Source organism: Dreissena polymorpha, chromosome 2 (genome assembly GCF_020536995.1).
Source record: "Dreissena polymorpha isolate Duluth1 chromosome 2, UMN_Dpol_1.0, whole genome shotgun sequence".
In the NCBI taxonomy this organism is placed as follows: Eukaryota; Metazoa; Mollusca; class Bivalvia; order Myida; family Dreissenidae; genus Dreissena; species Dreissena polymorpha.
The window spans coordinates 49,788,128-49,804,513 of NC_068356.1; the positions used below are offsets into that span (position 1 = coordinate 49,788,128).

Consider the following 16,386-nt stretch of genomic DNA (forward strand, 5'->3'; position numbering starts at 1 on the left):
CTTAAACTGTCACAGTGATTGATTCGAGAGGATTGCTCGCATGGAACGGAATTGCAATTACACACCTTACCATAGTTATTGCAAAATAAAAGATTCGTTATCAATTTAGTACTTCCTATAAATTAAAAGTGTTAACGTGCTTCGACATGTTTGTTATGTTTATATAATATTTTTACAAGATAACTATTGCAACAACTTAGTATAAGCTTATTTAGTTTGTTGTTGTTTAATTGTATTCTATATTTATTTGCCATGTTAAATCTAAATCACAAATACTGTATCTTGTACAATATTACCGTGTACATAACTATGTAAAAAAAAAATGAGTCGGTCAGTAACTTTTGTTTAATCATTTGTATATGTCATCCATATTTGCAATTTCCTTCCAGAAAATTGTTTCAACTATAACTATGTATTTATTTGATCCATTTTCAATACACCTATACCTGCTGATAGATCGCATCAAAAGAAAAGGGGTAAACTGTGTGTATAACTTTTATAAAAGTTACTTCTTATAAGGCAGAATGCCTACGCATACCTTGTATTAACGACCACTAACACGGAAATACATACAGTGACAGTAAGGGGCGGTGTAAATGTCGCATAGATGCAGCACGGAAGAAATTTCTGCAGTTTGTCGAGAGCCAGTTTTATTATATGATAATATTCTTATTTTCAGACTGATGCAGTCTTTGTTGTCATAAAAATGAACAATAATAGTTTTAATAGGAGTGCCGTTGCCTCTTGATGTATACATATCTTGTCATTTTAAACCTCAATATCTTTTCAACCCAGTACCTTTGTTCGATAAACCAGAAACAATGGTATTTCTCCCTTTTACATTTCGTAAACGTTTCAATAGTTAGTTTGTTTGCAGGGACTAAACTGAGTCTATATATATTTGAAAACCTAATCATATCAATTTGTCAGAAATAACAAAACAGATTGTGTGTGTATTATATCTACCTGTGTCCTTTACAGTATAACACTCCCATACGATAAACATTTTAACCCCGTGGCATAGTGAAATCAAAGCGCTGAAGGCACTTAAGTTCTTCGCTATTGCATAATCTTAGACACAACTCAGATTTCAAAATTATGTTATTGCTTTTTATATCGAAAGTTTGAAACGCACATACCCCATTAACATTTATAAACATTGTGTCTTAAAGCACAGTTTGAGATTATTTTTTTTTCAAATCATTAATAAAAAAAATAATTTTAGCTTCATTTTGGGAAAACAGGGCTTATTGCATATGCATTTATTGTCATCCCAGTACCAGAGACTGTCCTTAAACAAAAAACACCATCAAATCAGAAAGTGTCGTCCTTGATGAGATTGTGCGCATTGCACAGTCTAATCAGCGTGCACTGGCTAATCTTATTTGACATGCATTAAGCCCCGTTTTCCCTGAAAGCAGCCAATATGTACATATGTCAATAATAAACCTAGACTGGCCAATGTCATCGTGCAAGCTGGTAAGCACTATTCATTAAATACACTCACTGCAGCTAGCAGTAGTAGAACAGACGCTCCTAGCATTCTAGCATTCGTCGTCTGCATAATTGTACTGCAGGTAGTGCAGACAGGCAGTGGTTATCGTTCCTAGCGTAGTAGACTTGCAGTTACCGTTCCTAGCGTAACTAAAGCATACTAACTTCAAAAACACACCCACAACCTTAGTCCTTCGCAAGCGAAGAACTAAAAAGTATCCAATTAACGTTCCAGAAGTCACGGGTTTGACACCACTTCTTGAAATATTTACATGATACTCATTTAAGACACTAAGTACTGATTCTATTTAGAATTGGGCTCATCTTATTAAGTCTTACTCTCTCGATGCGATCAAATTGAAACAAAAAAACTTTAAACTATCAACGTTTCCCCCCATTATTCGTTCCACGGAAACATGAACATCAATATGCATTGATGCATTGTGTTTCTGCTGTCAGCCAGTACTAATGAAGTATTTCTGCTAGAAAATTGTATGCGTTGAAAGTAAGAACGCGAACGGGTCTAGATGTCTGCGAGATACATGTTTTATAACATTGAAAGGCCTTGTGAACGAATGTGTATCGAAAATATGCGACGTATAATGACCTCACTACCTCATCACAATTTCATCAAAGGTAGTGTGAAGTGAGAAATTAAAAACTATAGTACTTTATATTTGACAGGTAATGTTTACTGTTTATTATTCATGATAACACATCACAGAATTATGAAACAAAAATATTTAATATATAAATGTTTATTCGCTTAAGAATAAACTATCTTACTCAACGCAAAGTCTATTTTCCACTCTAACTCTTAAAACCCCTCTTTATGAAATGCTTTAGTCCATTGTATCACTTAGACTCGTCCACTTATATAAATCGTTTGTTTTCCTCGCAGTCATTCCTTTTCGAGTTGACCAGTAAACCGAGTAAGTCACTTTACACTTTACGAATTTTACATTAAACCACCCTCCCCCCCCCCCCAAATTACTTATTGTAACGCGATGCTTGCCAGATTTTGTTAAATTTTAGTATGGCGAGTTTGTCAACCTCCCTTAGAAACATACATCGTCAAGGCTGGAACTTCACTGCGTTTGGAACACCGTCAGTCGGTTAGGTCAAATGTGCACAGATTTCAACTCCCGACGACAGGATCCTGTGTAATGTACTGTACCAGTGTTGGAGAACAAAGACTTATGTTTATCGGCATAGTTTTCATGAATACACTTTCCTTCTTGTCACAGGGATTTGACACTATATACTGCTTTTTCCCGCCGTTTTCGGGGGATTCTGTTTATACAAATCGTCCCAGCCTTGACATTTAAATGCAAAACCTTTTTAGTGAATAAATTGTGTTTAAATATTTTCTTGGTGTTTGTCGCTAGATAAATTCAAATTACCGTAAAGTAAATACATAGAAATTGTAAAACGATATGTACTGAAATGGTACAATGTTTGTATTGATTACCAGTCTTATATATACATGTATAAATGCTGTGTAAATAAATTTATGTTATTATTATTATTAATATGAAATGTAAACATATAATCACAATTCTATATTAAACTTGTATCACACGTTATGTGAAAACAGACAATAAATAGTTCTTAATATGTTTCCATAATGTGTTGGCCCCTTTACAGAATAGACCAAATTTCGAATTTAAAACACGAAACGCACATAAACGCCTTAAAAGGCGAATAACTGTAATGGCAGCGGGATAAGATACACTGTAACTACCGTAAGCCTAATATACTAGTATGTAACCTGGCACCGTGCGTATGTTATATCAAACTTGAATTTGTGATTATTGTTATTGCGAAGCTTAATGTCGAACAACTTATCTTTGAATTGAATTACAAACAATGCTTTATGCATCATCATTAAACTATGTACTTCTTAACTAAATGCCAATTTCAGAGCATTGCGTTTCTCGAATGAGATTCTCATACTCTATCTCAAATAACCTTAACTAAACATGTCGTGGGTGTATATCGTTTCCGATTCACGAACTTAGATGGATAATATAACAAAAGTCTAGCCGCCCACGCGATGCAATGTTAGAATAACCGGGGACTTATCTAGGAGACAGCGATGATTCAATATTCCAATATCATATAATATTTAGTACAAACAAAATAATAAAACCTATTAAAGGGTATTGGGATATACGTGTAGCATGGTTTACTTTCACATTCAACAACGAAGTCTTGATTAGCAATAATCAAGTAACTTGATCTTTACAGTACACACAGTTACACGAACATGCATTTGAGTATCCGATCGATGATGCCAGTAGCAATTCAGAAGAACATACATTTAAATGAAAGCTTTATTATAAATGTTAATGTATCATATGCCATGTCTCATGAAGTTGTGTATTTTTAAGATTTGTTTTATATTTTATTTTTTAAACATTCTAACCAACGTATTCACTGGCAATGTGTAACATAATTTAATATGAAGTTGAATACAGGCTTGGTACATATCCCGTGTGAGTAAGTAACAAACAGATCTGTAATAATCATATACTGAAAATACTGGCATAATTAAATAATAAGAAGTTTTCGAAACACAGATTTTAAAAATATCCTTAGGCGACCACCGGATTAGTTAACATTCATGATCGCATTGACAGTTCTGCGTGTATGAAACACATATCTAGTCATGAATACGATGTAAATTTGAAATGCCATGACATTTAATCCATAGTCTGCCATTACAAAATATTACAATGTGGGCGTCTTCCGATATCTTTCACGTATATACTAATTGAACATAAAATCGAAATAGACTGCTGGTGCAATTCAGCAAACATTTATTTTTTGGATAATAGATTTCGCATAAAAGCTATTGAAATGACTCAGAAGATATTTCGCTACGACGATCTATCACATGGCATATATATTAATATTCCTTGCTATTGAAGAGCACGTATACATGTACCTTGCAACCATAGTTTGACTTTTTATACATATTAGCAATGGCTTCCAGTACCTAGAAAAGCTTGAAAACTATTGACAGTATGTCTATTTATAACAACAGGAAGTTATTGCCTTAAATAATTTTTTTAATTTCCTGTACATAAATTGATTTTTTTAATTAACATTATATGCTTATTAAATTCTAAAATCATGTTTAAAACATTCGCAAACGCGTTGATAAACGAAATACATTGTTATGCTAATTGAACCATTGAATAACAAGTGTTACTCAAAATCATTTTGGCAAAATAATTAATAACATAACCATAATACTGTTCCTGAACAAAATCATTTTAATAAATGTTGGATATGCGAATATAGCGTTTTGAACGAAGCTTGGTGGCGTGTCTTGTGAGGGAAAGAAAATGTTGGTTGATTACAAGTAGAACAATACGACAAATATAGTTCAAATGGTCATGATAAAATGTTTGTTATGATTTAGAAACTAAAAAAGTATAGTATTGTGATAGTGTTTTCAAGTATGTTATAACCATAAGCATTGTTCACATTTCGACTCAATATATGCCCAAACATATCAATAAGTGTACCTCTTTATTCGCATGTACAATTGTACAATTTCTGCCAAATTGTTAGGATATAAGAGCCGAAATGCAGTTATATACGATTCGCATGTTCGGACGAAAACAAACAGCAACGATCATTTTACATTTCATTTGAAACCTCGATTGAATCGGTAAATAAATATTAGCTATCCTTGAACATATTACGTTTTAATTCGGAAAGCGCATGGTCGGACGAATAAAGTTTAAATATCATTTTGTACGTGGCTTTTATTAACTATTAAAAAAATAGAATCAATCATATATATATATGTTCATTTTTTGATGTTGTGTTGTAATAAAGTAAATCAAAAAGTGTGAATAGACTTTTGAGTATACCCATTTTTGCACCAGTGAGATCCTCACATTCAAATTTTATAATATCATGGGGAAGGACAAGCACGTCAAAACACAACCCAAACGGGCCTGACGTCTTCCTAAATTTTCTTAGGAAACCCTAAATTAAAATAAATATAAAATGGCTAAGAATATGTAACATGACACTCGTTCTACAATGTTTCCCTTACAATCAGTTTGCATATCATCATCTGAAAGGTTTAACATTTATGTTTAGATCAAAAATGCTTAAAATGAAGCGGCATTCGTTGTTGTTAATATCTATATGTAAAATTCATACTGTTTACATGAATTTCCAGTGATTGACGTGTTCCAGTGTTTAAAATAAAATTGTTTATACATTCAGTTAAAGTATTTCTTTCTTAAATTTTAGTTTGTTGTCTGTTGACGTATAAGTAATTTTTTCACATCCATGCAGATAGATGCATTACAAATCTGAAAATCTGCGTTAGAACAATTGGGTGTATGTTTTGAAAGATTAATATATTTTGTTATTAACTCTAACGAGTTTCATTGTATATTCCCGTACCGGAGACTATTCGCTAAACTAGAACAGATGAGCGCTATTTACGGAAGGAGAAAATATGTGTCTTGTTCTGTAAAAACTGGGCATAATGCATGTGCGTAAAGTGTCGTCCTAGATTAGCCTGTGCAGTCCGCACAGACTAATCAGGGACGACACTTTCCGCTTTAATGGTATTTTTCGTTTAAAAGAAGTCCCTTTTTACCGAAAATCTAGTTAAAGCGGAAAGTGTCGTCCCTGATTAGCCTTTGCGGACAAGAAATGTCTGATACATTCTCGTTAATTAATGGCTACATGTCTAGACTTCGTATTTCGTACCATAAACAGTAAGTTTTCCCTATAATCGCCTATAGTATAAGACTCAGAACATTTTTGTTATCATTGGCAGCTGTGACGTACAAGTCCAGTAACATCATTACGCAATACATATATATAACTTAAGTAATTTTAAAGACAGGCATGGTTGAATAGATTGTTTTGACAGTTAAGTTATTTGTTTACCCTAGTTGACCAATCAACAAGTGAATTCCGGCATTCGGATCGTCGTGACGTGCGTTTATTGAATCAGGTCTTTAAACTGTAAGGACACAACAAACAAATATTGCACCAAGCAACACTAAACTTAATTGATAACGAACAAAAACGACAGACCACAGAAGGCTCGTAACATTAAATCGGCCAAGAGGTAATAGCTTTCATTATAATATAATAACTGTTGCCTTAATGATATTATTAAAAGCGGTATGTCGCATTTGTATTGCAATTCATATTCGACACCATACAACAATATATTGCAGTCAAAGAAAGACGATTGGGGTAAAAGAGGTCTGTATTCAGGTGTAATGATATTTACATCGGTATCATTACTGTTCCATGCACATTTGAAACAAGTTACTTAATCATAAAATAAACAATGTGACATTTAGCGTGCACTGAATATGTACATATGATGAAGATTTCCTGTTAGATCCGTATTATGAATATCGCAATTTATGGTAGTAATCTTGATATTATTACCGGTCCCATTTTCGTTTAAGTGCACAAGTGCATACACATTGAATTTATAACCCAGAAACCCTGATAAGGACAATTAAGCCTTATGCGCACCCAACACAACTGGTTTCATCAGGTTGTAACAGTGTGCACGAATAACAGTAAAAGGAATAAAATCACCATTAAAATAAATAAACAAATACCACTATTTCAGTACAAATAATGAATACAAAAAAGTATGTCGGTACTTATAATAAATACCGGACACAGTAATTTAGTTCAAAAAATAAAGAAGAGCTATCAGATGACAGCGCGCTCGATTATTCGATTGCTTGACAGTATAACGTAAGTCATCATGGGGAAATTGTTCATATTCATTAAGGTCAAGGTAATATAGTCAAATACTCAGTGGAAGAGGACCATAATTGAAACATATTGATCGCTTATGTTTTAAAGAAGTTGTACTTTATAGACAATTCTGAGCTAAGGTATATTTTCCACAATCTATTAAAAATGTGTTAAAACATAAAACAAACTAATAAGATTTTATTTCAAGTTTGATAGCGATAGCTTGGGTTGGATGGTTTGAAGGTCCTTCAAAAATAAAATAAATACATATTTGTGTGTTTTTTTACCATTAAAAAAAAATTGCGCTTTTTGGTGGGTTGGGGGTGGGGTGGGGTGGAGTGGGGAGTATAATGAGGGTGTGTGGTAATTTATTAGATAATCTTGCAAAAATAAGGAAAATAAACGAAAAGCAAAAAAAAAGGGGGGTCCTGGGGGTGGGGCGTGGGGGATGGTTTTGGGTAGAGTCCATTGTGGTATGTCAGGTAAGTGTTGTATTGTCAAAGTATGAATCAAATCTGACCATAAATAAAGAAGTTATGGCAATTTAAGCAAAATTTGTTAATTTGACCCTGAGAGTCAAGGTCATTCAACGGTCAAGGTCAAATTCAACTTGCCAGGTACAGTTCCATCATGATAGTAAGAAAGTATTTGAAGTTTGAAAGCAATAGCCTTCATACCTTAGAAGGAAAGTGGATCTAACACAAAATGTAACAAAATATTTAAAGTTACAAAGACAAAAAGGGCAATAATTCCGTTAAAATGCCAACCTGAGTTATGCAACTTGCCATGTACAGTCCCCTTACGATAGTTAGCTAAATTATCCAAGTTTGAAAGCAATAGATATACTACTTTAGGAGTAAAATGGACCAAAACCCAAAACTTAAACAAATGATCATTTATCTAAGTATAAAATGGACCATAAATCTGAAAAAATGTCAGTCAGAGTTATATAACTTTGCCTACACAGTCCCCTTATGATAGTTAGTAAGTGTTGCAAGTATGAAAGCAAAAGCTTTGGTACTTTAGGAATAAAGTGAACATAAACACAAAACTTAACACAATTTTCAATTGTCTAAGGACCATAATTCTTACAAAATGCTTGAGACAGTTGTCTGCTCTTGTTTATAGATTGCGGTCATGTTGGTGAAGAAGTATGCAAAATATAAAAGTAATATGTCACGGTACATTGAAAATATTTGAGGTTGTACGCAAACTTTAACATTGATTTATCAATATTAAAATATACACATTCTAAGTGGAAAATGGACCATAATTTTTACAAAATGCTTGTTACAATTATCTGCTCTTGTTTATAGATTGGGGTCATGTTGGTAAAGAACTATGCAAAATATGAAAGCAATATATCAAGGGAAATATAAAATATTTGAGGTGGTACGCAATCTTTAACATTCCAACGTTCACGCTCACGCTAACGCTAACGCTCTCGCTTACGCCAACGCCGGGGTAAGTAGGATAGCCCCACTATATATATTTCATATATAATAGTCGAGCTAATGACAGGCACACTATTTCATTACTAAAAATGATTCCCAAGCACAATATTTGAGTAGAAATAATGAATACTAAGCACAATATTTAAGTAGAAATAAATGACAGAACACCACATTTTTCATACATTTGACTGTAAAATAGAAAGGAACTTAATATGTATTCTATTTGACAATAATGTTAAAATGTAAAACATTGAATATTGCAAAAACAACAAAAATCACAGTAACGATCATTTGATCGATGTCAGTGTAATGTTTTTTCAGCTGATGTTATGCGATTTTCGGGCGGGTAATAACATGTTAAAATATGTATTGTTGACATATTTTATGACATGCTATACCTTGTTTCCAATGTAATATAACCAATACGAATATTTCTATCTTACACATGTGTAATATACTTTTTAAGCGTTTTCGTTGGCTTAGTTTTCGTTCGATTGACCAATCGAATTTTGCTGAAATGACGTTGCAACGTGAAATGACGTCACGAACTGTAAAAACATTAGAGATTTATCATTATGTTTGCGTAAATATTTATTTAATTTGCTCATTTAAAAGCATGTGATAAAAAAGATCTGACACTCGTTGTCATTTCATACAATATTTTATTAAACTTGTCCAGGCAATTCGTTAGTAATCTCGCCAAAGGCGCGAGCCTTACACAATTCAGAAGTAAACAATTCCTGAACTCGTTTACTTAAATATAGTATGATATGACTCGTGCCAGATCCTATATATATTGAAAGTGAAACTGTTCATACACCAACAAGAGAGAAACCTTATGATAATATGCATTTTTATTTGTGACAAAAAATAAGTTGCGATAAAGTTAAACATAAAACAGATGAACTTGATGAGACAATTAACCACGCAACATAACAAAAAAGGAAAACAAATTGAGTTTTTGCCTTTGAACGCTCTTTTCAAAGTATGGCGGGACCGGTTTTAACGATCTCAAAACCTCATACGTGGCCTAGAATTATTCTCAAAGCATGTCAGTGTATCGAATGATTCAACATGAATAGAACAAAAAGATAATAACTGTTCATTTTCTATCATTTTTATCATTGAAATACGCAGTGGTTGTATACAAACCACAGCACCAAAATTGTAACTTAAGAGCAATAAAATGAAACAGAAATAAGATTTTATTCAAATTTCCATCTTGATATATATATATATATATATATATATATATATATATATATATATATATATATATATATATATATATATATATATATATCAATATATATATATATATACCAAACATCCTAATTAGGCAAAGCATAACATTGGTTAATATTCACACTTGATGCAGTACACACAAAAACACAGCAGAAGCCGTGTATGTAAGATAAATAACCATCTAATTCAATTATGTATTTCAATTCTACAAGATTAACTTGATACAGATAAAAATATTATTGCAAACACATTTCTCTAACCTCATACTACATAAACACACTTACAAAAAGTGGCGTTTTAATAAACCTGAAGTCAATAAGACATAGAAGCAATCAGATATGCATGAAACTAATGAATGTTCGAGCTTGTTCTTAAATTGTCTATGCGTAACACCTATTAAGTATACAAATTAACAATCATGCCTTTGCAATGCCTGACGATTGCTTTACATTTGCGTAGCGCAGCCACGACGAATATGCGAGAATACAATAATGTGACAATCGTAAGCAATATACATACAATTTATTGAAAACGTGGATAAAAAATTCTTAATGTGAACTGAGCGACCAAGAAAAATCAGTGACGGTGAACGCTATAAACTTGAGTCGATTTTCAGGTGTCAGATCACAAACTGAATGTTGGGCCTTAATTCATTTAAGCATTTATCTCGTCCGTAACGTACATTTTGTGCATGTTTAAACAATCACGCTATACTTCGAAACGTGTAAACAAATCGTATTATTGCTGGTCATTTGGAAAAAAAAATAGAGGTATTAGAAAGGCCATCGACTAAATTCAGGTTCGTGAAATATAGATTTCAAAACTGTAATATTTTATTAAAATGCTTCATTAATCGTTTTCACGCTATATGTTGACTTTAGGAAACACGTAAGACTAAGATGCTATTTGTTGCTTCTTGTCCAATTATCATTAGCGATTTACCATTTAACAGCACTACACACTGAGGCGACCAAAGGCCATCGTTTCCATCTGCCACTTTTACCAATCGATTCTGTTGCCTGTCGAGTTGCAGGACAATGCTGGAATCTTTCCCGCATAAAAACACCTGACCACCTGTTGCAACGTGCAATCCACGTGGAAATACCATGTCATGGGTTTTCACGAATGTGAGTTTGTTTCCAAAGATGTCTAGTACAAGCAATCCTGGACAGTCGGGTCCAGTCACGTAGATGAATTGACCTTCACGGCTGATTGCACAGCGGGAAATTGTTACTAAAACAAATTTGTGTAAACTTAACCTTTATCATTTAGAGTACAAATGGTATGGGTTAACATAGAGCTAAAAAACGCGTGTGTTCGAAAACATACAGTATTCGAAAAAACGTAAAGTTATTACGATAGTATTACTGCGAAAGAACCCGGATAAACAATGTAACATGACACATGAAGGACAAAGAAAAAAAACAAAATATGCGCCTATATACTCACCCTAAAATTACCCAGGGAGCATAATATTGTTAAGACATTTGTTAAGAAATGACTTTGTTTTACCTTGTCCACCGGCTTCCGTGTTTTTATATAACAGCTTGTTCTGTTTCCCATCAATAGAGTACTTGATAAGGGTCGACATTGTTGCCACATACAGATGGCCGGCGAAATATGCCATACCAGATGACTGATTGCGAACCTTGATCGACTTTCCTGAACTCAGGCTTCCATTTTGGAGTAAGTAGAATCGAACTTTCCCGGTGGTGACCACTGCAATCTCGGTATCTCCAATCGCGCACATATCTAACGGTATATCTGGTAGCGTGCAGACAGCCAGATTATGGAATGATTGGTTGAGAAGCTTTATATTACTATTAGCAGCATCGGCCAGAACAATGTCTCCACATGGCAGCTCAAAAATTGCTGTGATATCGCAGTTACTTTTATCAATTGTCATTTGAACCGTTGATTTCTCCGTTACTGCGAATATATGTTCAACGCTTTTGACTGTTCCAAAGTTTTGCATTTTCGACAACATCTTATGGAGGTCTGTATCATCTGTAAATTGTAAAGCAATGTATACATATATTACGAATGTGATTCAGTATAAAGAATTTAAAAATAAGACAAGCATAATGATGAAACTTTCCTTCGCTTACTCTGTACAGTGTACATGAAAATATTAATATGATAATGTAATAGTTTGGTCATATTGTTGCCTGTTTAAACTAAAGCCATAACATTTAATATGTATTATATAAGATTCAATTTCAAAATAATTAAACCATTGAATTAGTATCATTGTTCATATAAACCATGAATCAAATACAACTGTCTACGCACGCTGAAAAACAATACAGCATCGATATCTTCCGTCTATATCTTTCAATAACATCCGTGTACGCAATAATAACGCTCTGCCCTTCGTAAGTCCAACAAACGCTGTTGTTTCATCGACTGCGTCAGTTTCTACGACACTGTAAAGTGATTTCAACTGGTTATAATAATGTGCGCATTGCGTCTTACGAGATGCAATGTCGTTTGTGATGGAAGATTTTAATATTTCAACAGCTTTAAATGATTGCTGCTGCAGTTTGTCGACTATGTCAACAAATTCATCCCTGCAATATTGTATATTTGTCTTAACCGCGTCTGCGTTGTCTTCTATGAGTTTCTTTTCTTCAGACAGTTCAAACATTTTTCGATCAAGAAATGACAACGACTCTTGCAATCTGGATGGCAGGGTAGAGAACTCTGCAGTCGTATGCACTCCCTTTGCTACTTTAGGCAGTTCTTCGATGTCTTTGCAAGCTCTGACAAAACACAAAAATCAAATTTATACTAAACAATAGAATATTATGCAATTCAATACAATATAATACACAAATGTAAGATAATGAAATGCAATTCAATACAACATAATATTTTCAATATTATGCAATTGTGCATTGTTTTAATGGATGCATAGGGAACTAAAATGCTTATTTTTAATTCAAATTGAGTCATGATTCATCGGCTACATAAATAAGGCGTTAAACATCGCAGACGCTCTGAAAAACAAATCGTCATTCATTTCTATAACTAGAAAATGCGATCATTGAGTTATGTGATAATGCAAATTAGACTGCGACAATTTTACTGAAAATCGAAGATATATTGTTAACGACCGGGTCGGTGTTAACATTTATTCAAGTACGGAATTGTTCCAAAATACGGTCATGAACTCAAACGATAACGAAAATAAATAACGTAGACGATAGAATATAATTTAGTATGAAATCTTGATGTAAATTGTGAACCATTCCAAATTAAATTAATTTACTTCGAACAAGAATGATTCAAATGACAATATTCAATACTTATCAGTAGTTGCTATAACAATGAGATCGCGTACGAGTACCATTGTTCAAGTATGTAATGCCCAAGACCGTGCAGTGGCGATCACAATGGTGATTTTGATAAATTCTACCATTGCCCATATGCACAAAAATACTACCTGTGTATTGTTGAATTGCAAATGTTGCAGCAAAGAAGACCATCTTCTACACAGAAAGACATCACATCCTGTGACTTGTGTACGTCACATTTTCCAAGCTCAAAACTCTCGCCGCTAGCACACTCTTGTTTGAATGCCTCTAAGCTTACCTCTGATAGCGACTTGGTTGTACGCTGGTATATCTCTAAAGTATGGTCACTTATTGGAGCACTCACCACATTTCTTTTGTCTTTGTCGAATTTCCATGATATTTTATGCCTTTGAAAAAAGTCGTCATGTTTACTCACGCAGCTGGCGCAATATAACTGTTTACAGTCCTTGCAGAAGTGTCCTTCTTCTGCATTCAGTTTACTCTTCAAACACGCAAAACAGTTTCTTGCATCGTCCTCGTCCGTACCTTTCTCAATGCTTGGTATTTCACACGCAGCCATGACGAAGCTGTCTGTTAGAACAAGAAGTCGTAGTTATAATGTTTTTATCGGGACTGTAATCTGGGTGAAAAACGATAAAAGATGAGACACAAATTAAAGACGTGTTTTTTGGCCCAATTTATGTTTTATGGTGTAGTTATTTACCAAGATGTCTAGTGTCATAAAACGAACGTTAAAACACTTCTAGTGTTTGTAAATCACCAGATTATTCGAAAAGATTTTTAAAGTATTTTAAGAAGTAATGAAATTTGAAATTTCTTCACACACCCATGATGAGCTATATGATTGCTAAAGACTTAGTTTAGCAGCAAGGCACTTAGACACGTTATGTGTGGTTAAATAAACTTAAAACAATTTCATTGAACAATATAATTTTTGTTGCAGACAATTTAAAAATATTTACAAACGTTGCACCAACCACACATAAAAGGCAGAGATGTCCGCCTCACAACTATCACTTCAAAACGTTGAAGTTTATACAGGTTTTATTTATCTTCAAAACTTAAAAATGACTTATTATTCACAACACCTTTAAATATACAAAAACAATTGTTTACATAGAATCCCAAAACAAATTTAAAAGCATCCACATAAATGTAATTCAATTTAGTTAGTAGTTAACTTTGCATAGGACCGCTTCTATGAAAGTTAACGGAACATTAACTTTCTGTTAAACGGAATTCAAGTCTAATAAAAGCAAAATTAAACTACACTATGTGCAACCAGTTTGTACAAAAAACTCTAATACAATATGCTTGGTATTTGTTCTCTCATATATCCTATCGTTTTTAATTGCACACGTCTTCGTAGAAATGTCATCTTTTCTGTTTTATCAAGTTTAGAACAAATATCGAATTGCATATATTTTATGACACACTTGTAATTCTCTATAGGCATTTTATATCCAAATGCAGAATAATAAACTACATGTATACATGTAAACAGTAGAGATGACTGTCTAGCTTCCGAATAGAAAACTCCATTGAACTGACACTAATTTATTTGTTTTTATTACATTTGTTTTAAAAAATAGCTCAGGGCTTGAATAAACTTACTTTAATTTTGTTCTGCCAAAGTTACGGCAGAGACAACAATTGTCAAGCTATTTATGGTATAATTGTACTTTTGACCTCTACCTTTGAGGTAGAGACTGGGTATCACTGCTTGGGCAATACCTTCAAATTCGATTCATATACATTTAATGGATGCCTGGCTGTTCGCAACAATCCAGTTGGGTCGAAATTGAGATTTAAAAATTATTAAATTAGAGCTAAAATAATTCATCAACATCAAGATTTGAAGTTTAATTACTTAAGTTTCAACATTCTGGCGCCTGCGCACTCATGCTAGAAACAATATCACTTACACCTTGTTGTATCGTATAAATAGCTTGAATAACGTAAACATATTATATGGAAGTGCGAATACATATACATTTATAACCCAAATATTATACTAGGCATGCAGTGCAACACATGTTTCATCAGATTATAAGGTAAATTAGAATAAAACAGTTGTACAACACGTCTGTTCAAAAGTTAATAGCACACAGAACTGAACAATACTTTATAACTTATGGCTTAATAAAATGATAGTATTGATTGAATTGTATAAAAAATTGATAAGTACAATGCTACAAACAATTAACATGATATCGCAGGCTATGTGTGCGGTTTGTAAGTTATATTTACATGTACAGTTATAAAAGTCTTTAGACAACTAACTACACAGTCATAATCGTTCCATCGACGATCTTTTAATTTATTGATCGATGCTGATGACCCATACCATTAGGTGCCAATAGCATGTAATTCACGCGTTATAATATATATATAATTCCCGAATATTTGCTGAAACATGATTTTCAATATTTCATCATTAACATACTGAAACTCATGTTTACTAAAAGGAAACAATTTTATCATCAATTAGTGTTCCCTTATTTCTGGCAAGTGTTCATTATCCCAAAACTCCGTCACAACATTTTAACATACCAAAGAAGTCGTGCTTCACATCTATTAACAAGTTCAGCAAATAATGTGCATTCCTGTTAATTAAATAGGTATACTGTATATGGCATATACCTATAAAAATTAGTGAAACTTGAAAAACATAATCGACAGATAAATTCTTGTAAACATTTGCTATCGTTTTCTCTGTGAAACTGACCGATTGCCTAATTAAGACAGTATAATACATGAAACAAAACGATATAATTACGTAATATTTATATAGGAATTGTGAAACTCCTGACATATTATCAAGAGTAAAAGTTTTGTTCATGTCCGCTTTCGTTAGTTTAAGACAAATATTGAATGTGCTGTTCAAGACAGAACAAAACATAAAACACAACATAAAATAAAAATTATTGCGCGGGTATTTGTTATAAGACTGCAAAATTGAAACAAACACACACCAATAATCATCATATCCATCGTGAATGATTACTTTTAGAATAATAACTTTTGCAAGTTATTTAAGTACTTACAATTTTCAAAACATTCTAATTTATAAATCGGTTTTCAAACCACTGGTTTGCACTAGATCG

At 33.1% G+C, this 16,386-nt stretch overlaps 3 protein-coding genes across 5 annotated transcripts in view; all 3 read right to left on the minus strand.

Moving 5' to 3' along the window:
• The window catches only part of LOC127866976 (uncharacterized), a 121,802-nt gene that overhangs the window by 91,589 nt on the left and 13,827 nt on the right, over window positions 1–16,386 (minus strand). The window contains exons 2-5 of one of the 2 annotated variants that reach the window (XM_052407868.1): window positions 13,408–13,849; window positions 12,255–12,724; window positions 11,475–11,969; window positions 10,052–11,195 (exon numbers count right to left, since the gene is read on the minus strand). The exons of the other annotated variant lie outside the window; for it this stretch is intronic. Coding sequence (XP_052263828.1) covers window positions 10,840–11,195; window positions 11,475–11,969; window positions 12,255–12,724; window positions 13,408–13,838 — 1,752 coding nt within the window. The 5' untranslated portion in view covers window positions 13,839–13,849 and the 3' untranslated portion in view covers window positions 10,052–10,839. Of the gene's footprint in view, window positions 1–10,051; window positions 11,196–11,474; window positions 11,970–12,254; window positions 12,725–13,407; window positions 13,850–16,386 lie in introns of those variants that run through there. 2 annotated transcript variants of the gene reach the window in all.
• Window positions 1–16,386, minus strand: part of LOC127866980 (uncharacterized) — a 96,393-nt gene that overhangs the window by 59,129 nt on the left and 20,878 nt on the right. The window lies entirely within an intron of this gene.
• Window positions 1–16,386, minus strand: part of LOC127866978 (uncharacterized) — a 79,003-nt gene that overhangs the window by 22,365 nt on the left and 40,252 nt on the right. The window lies entirely within an intron of this gene.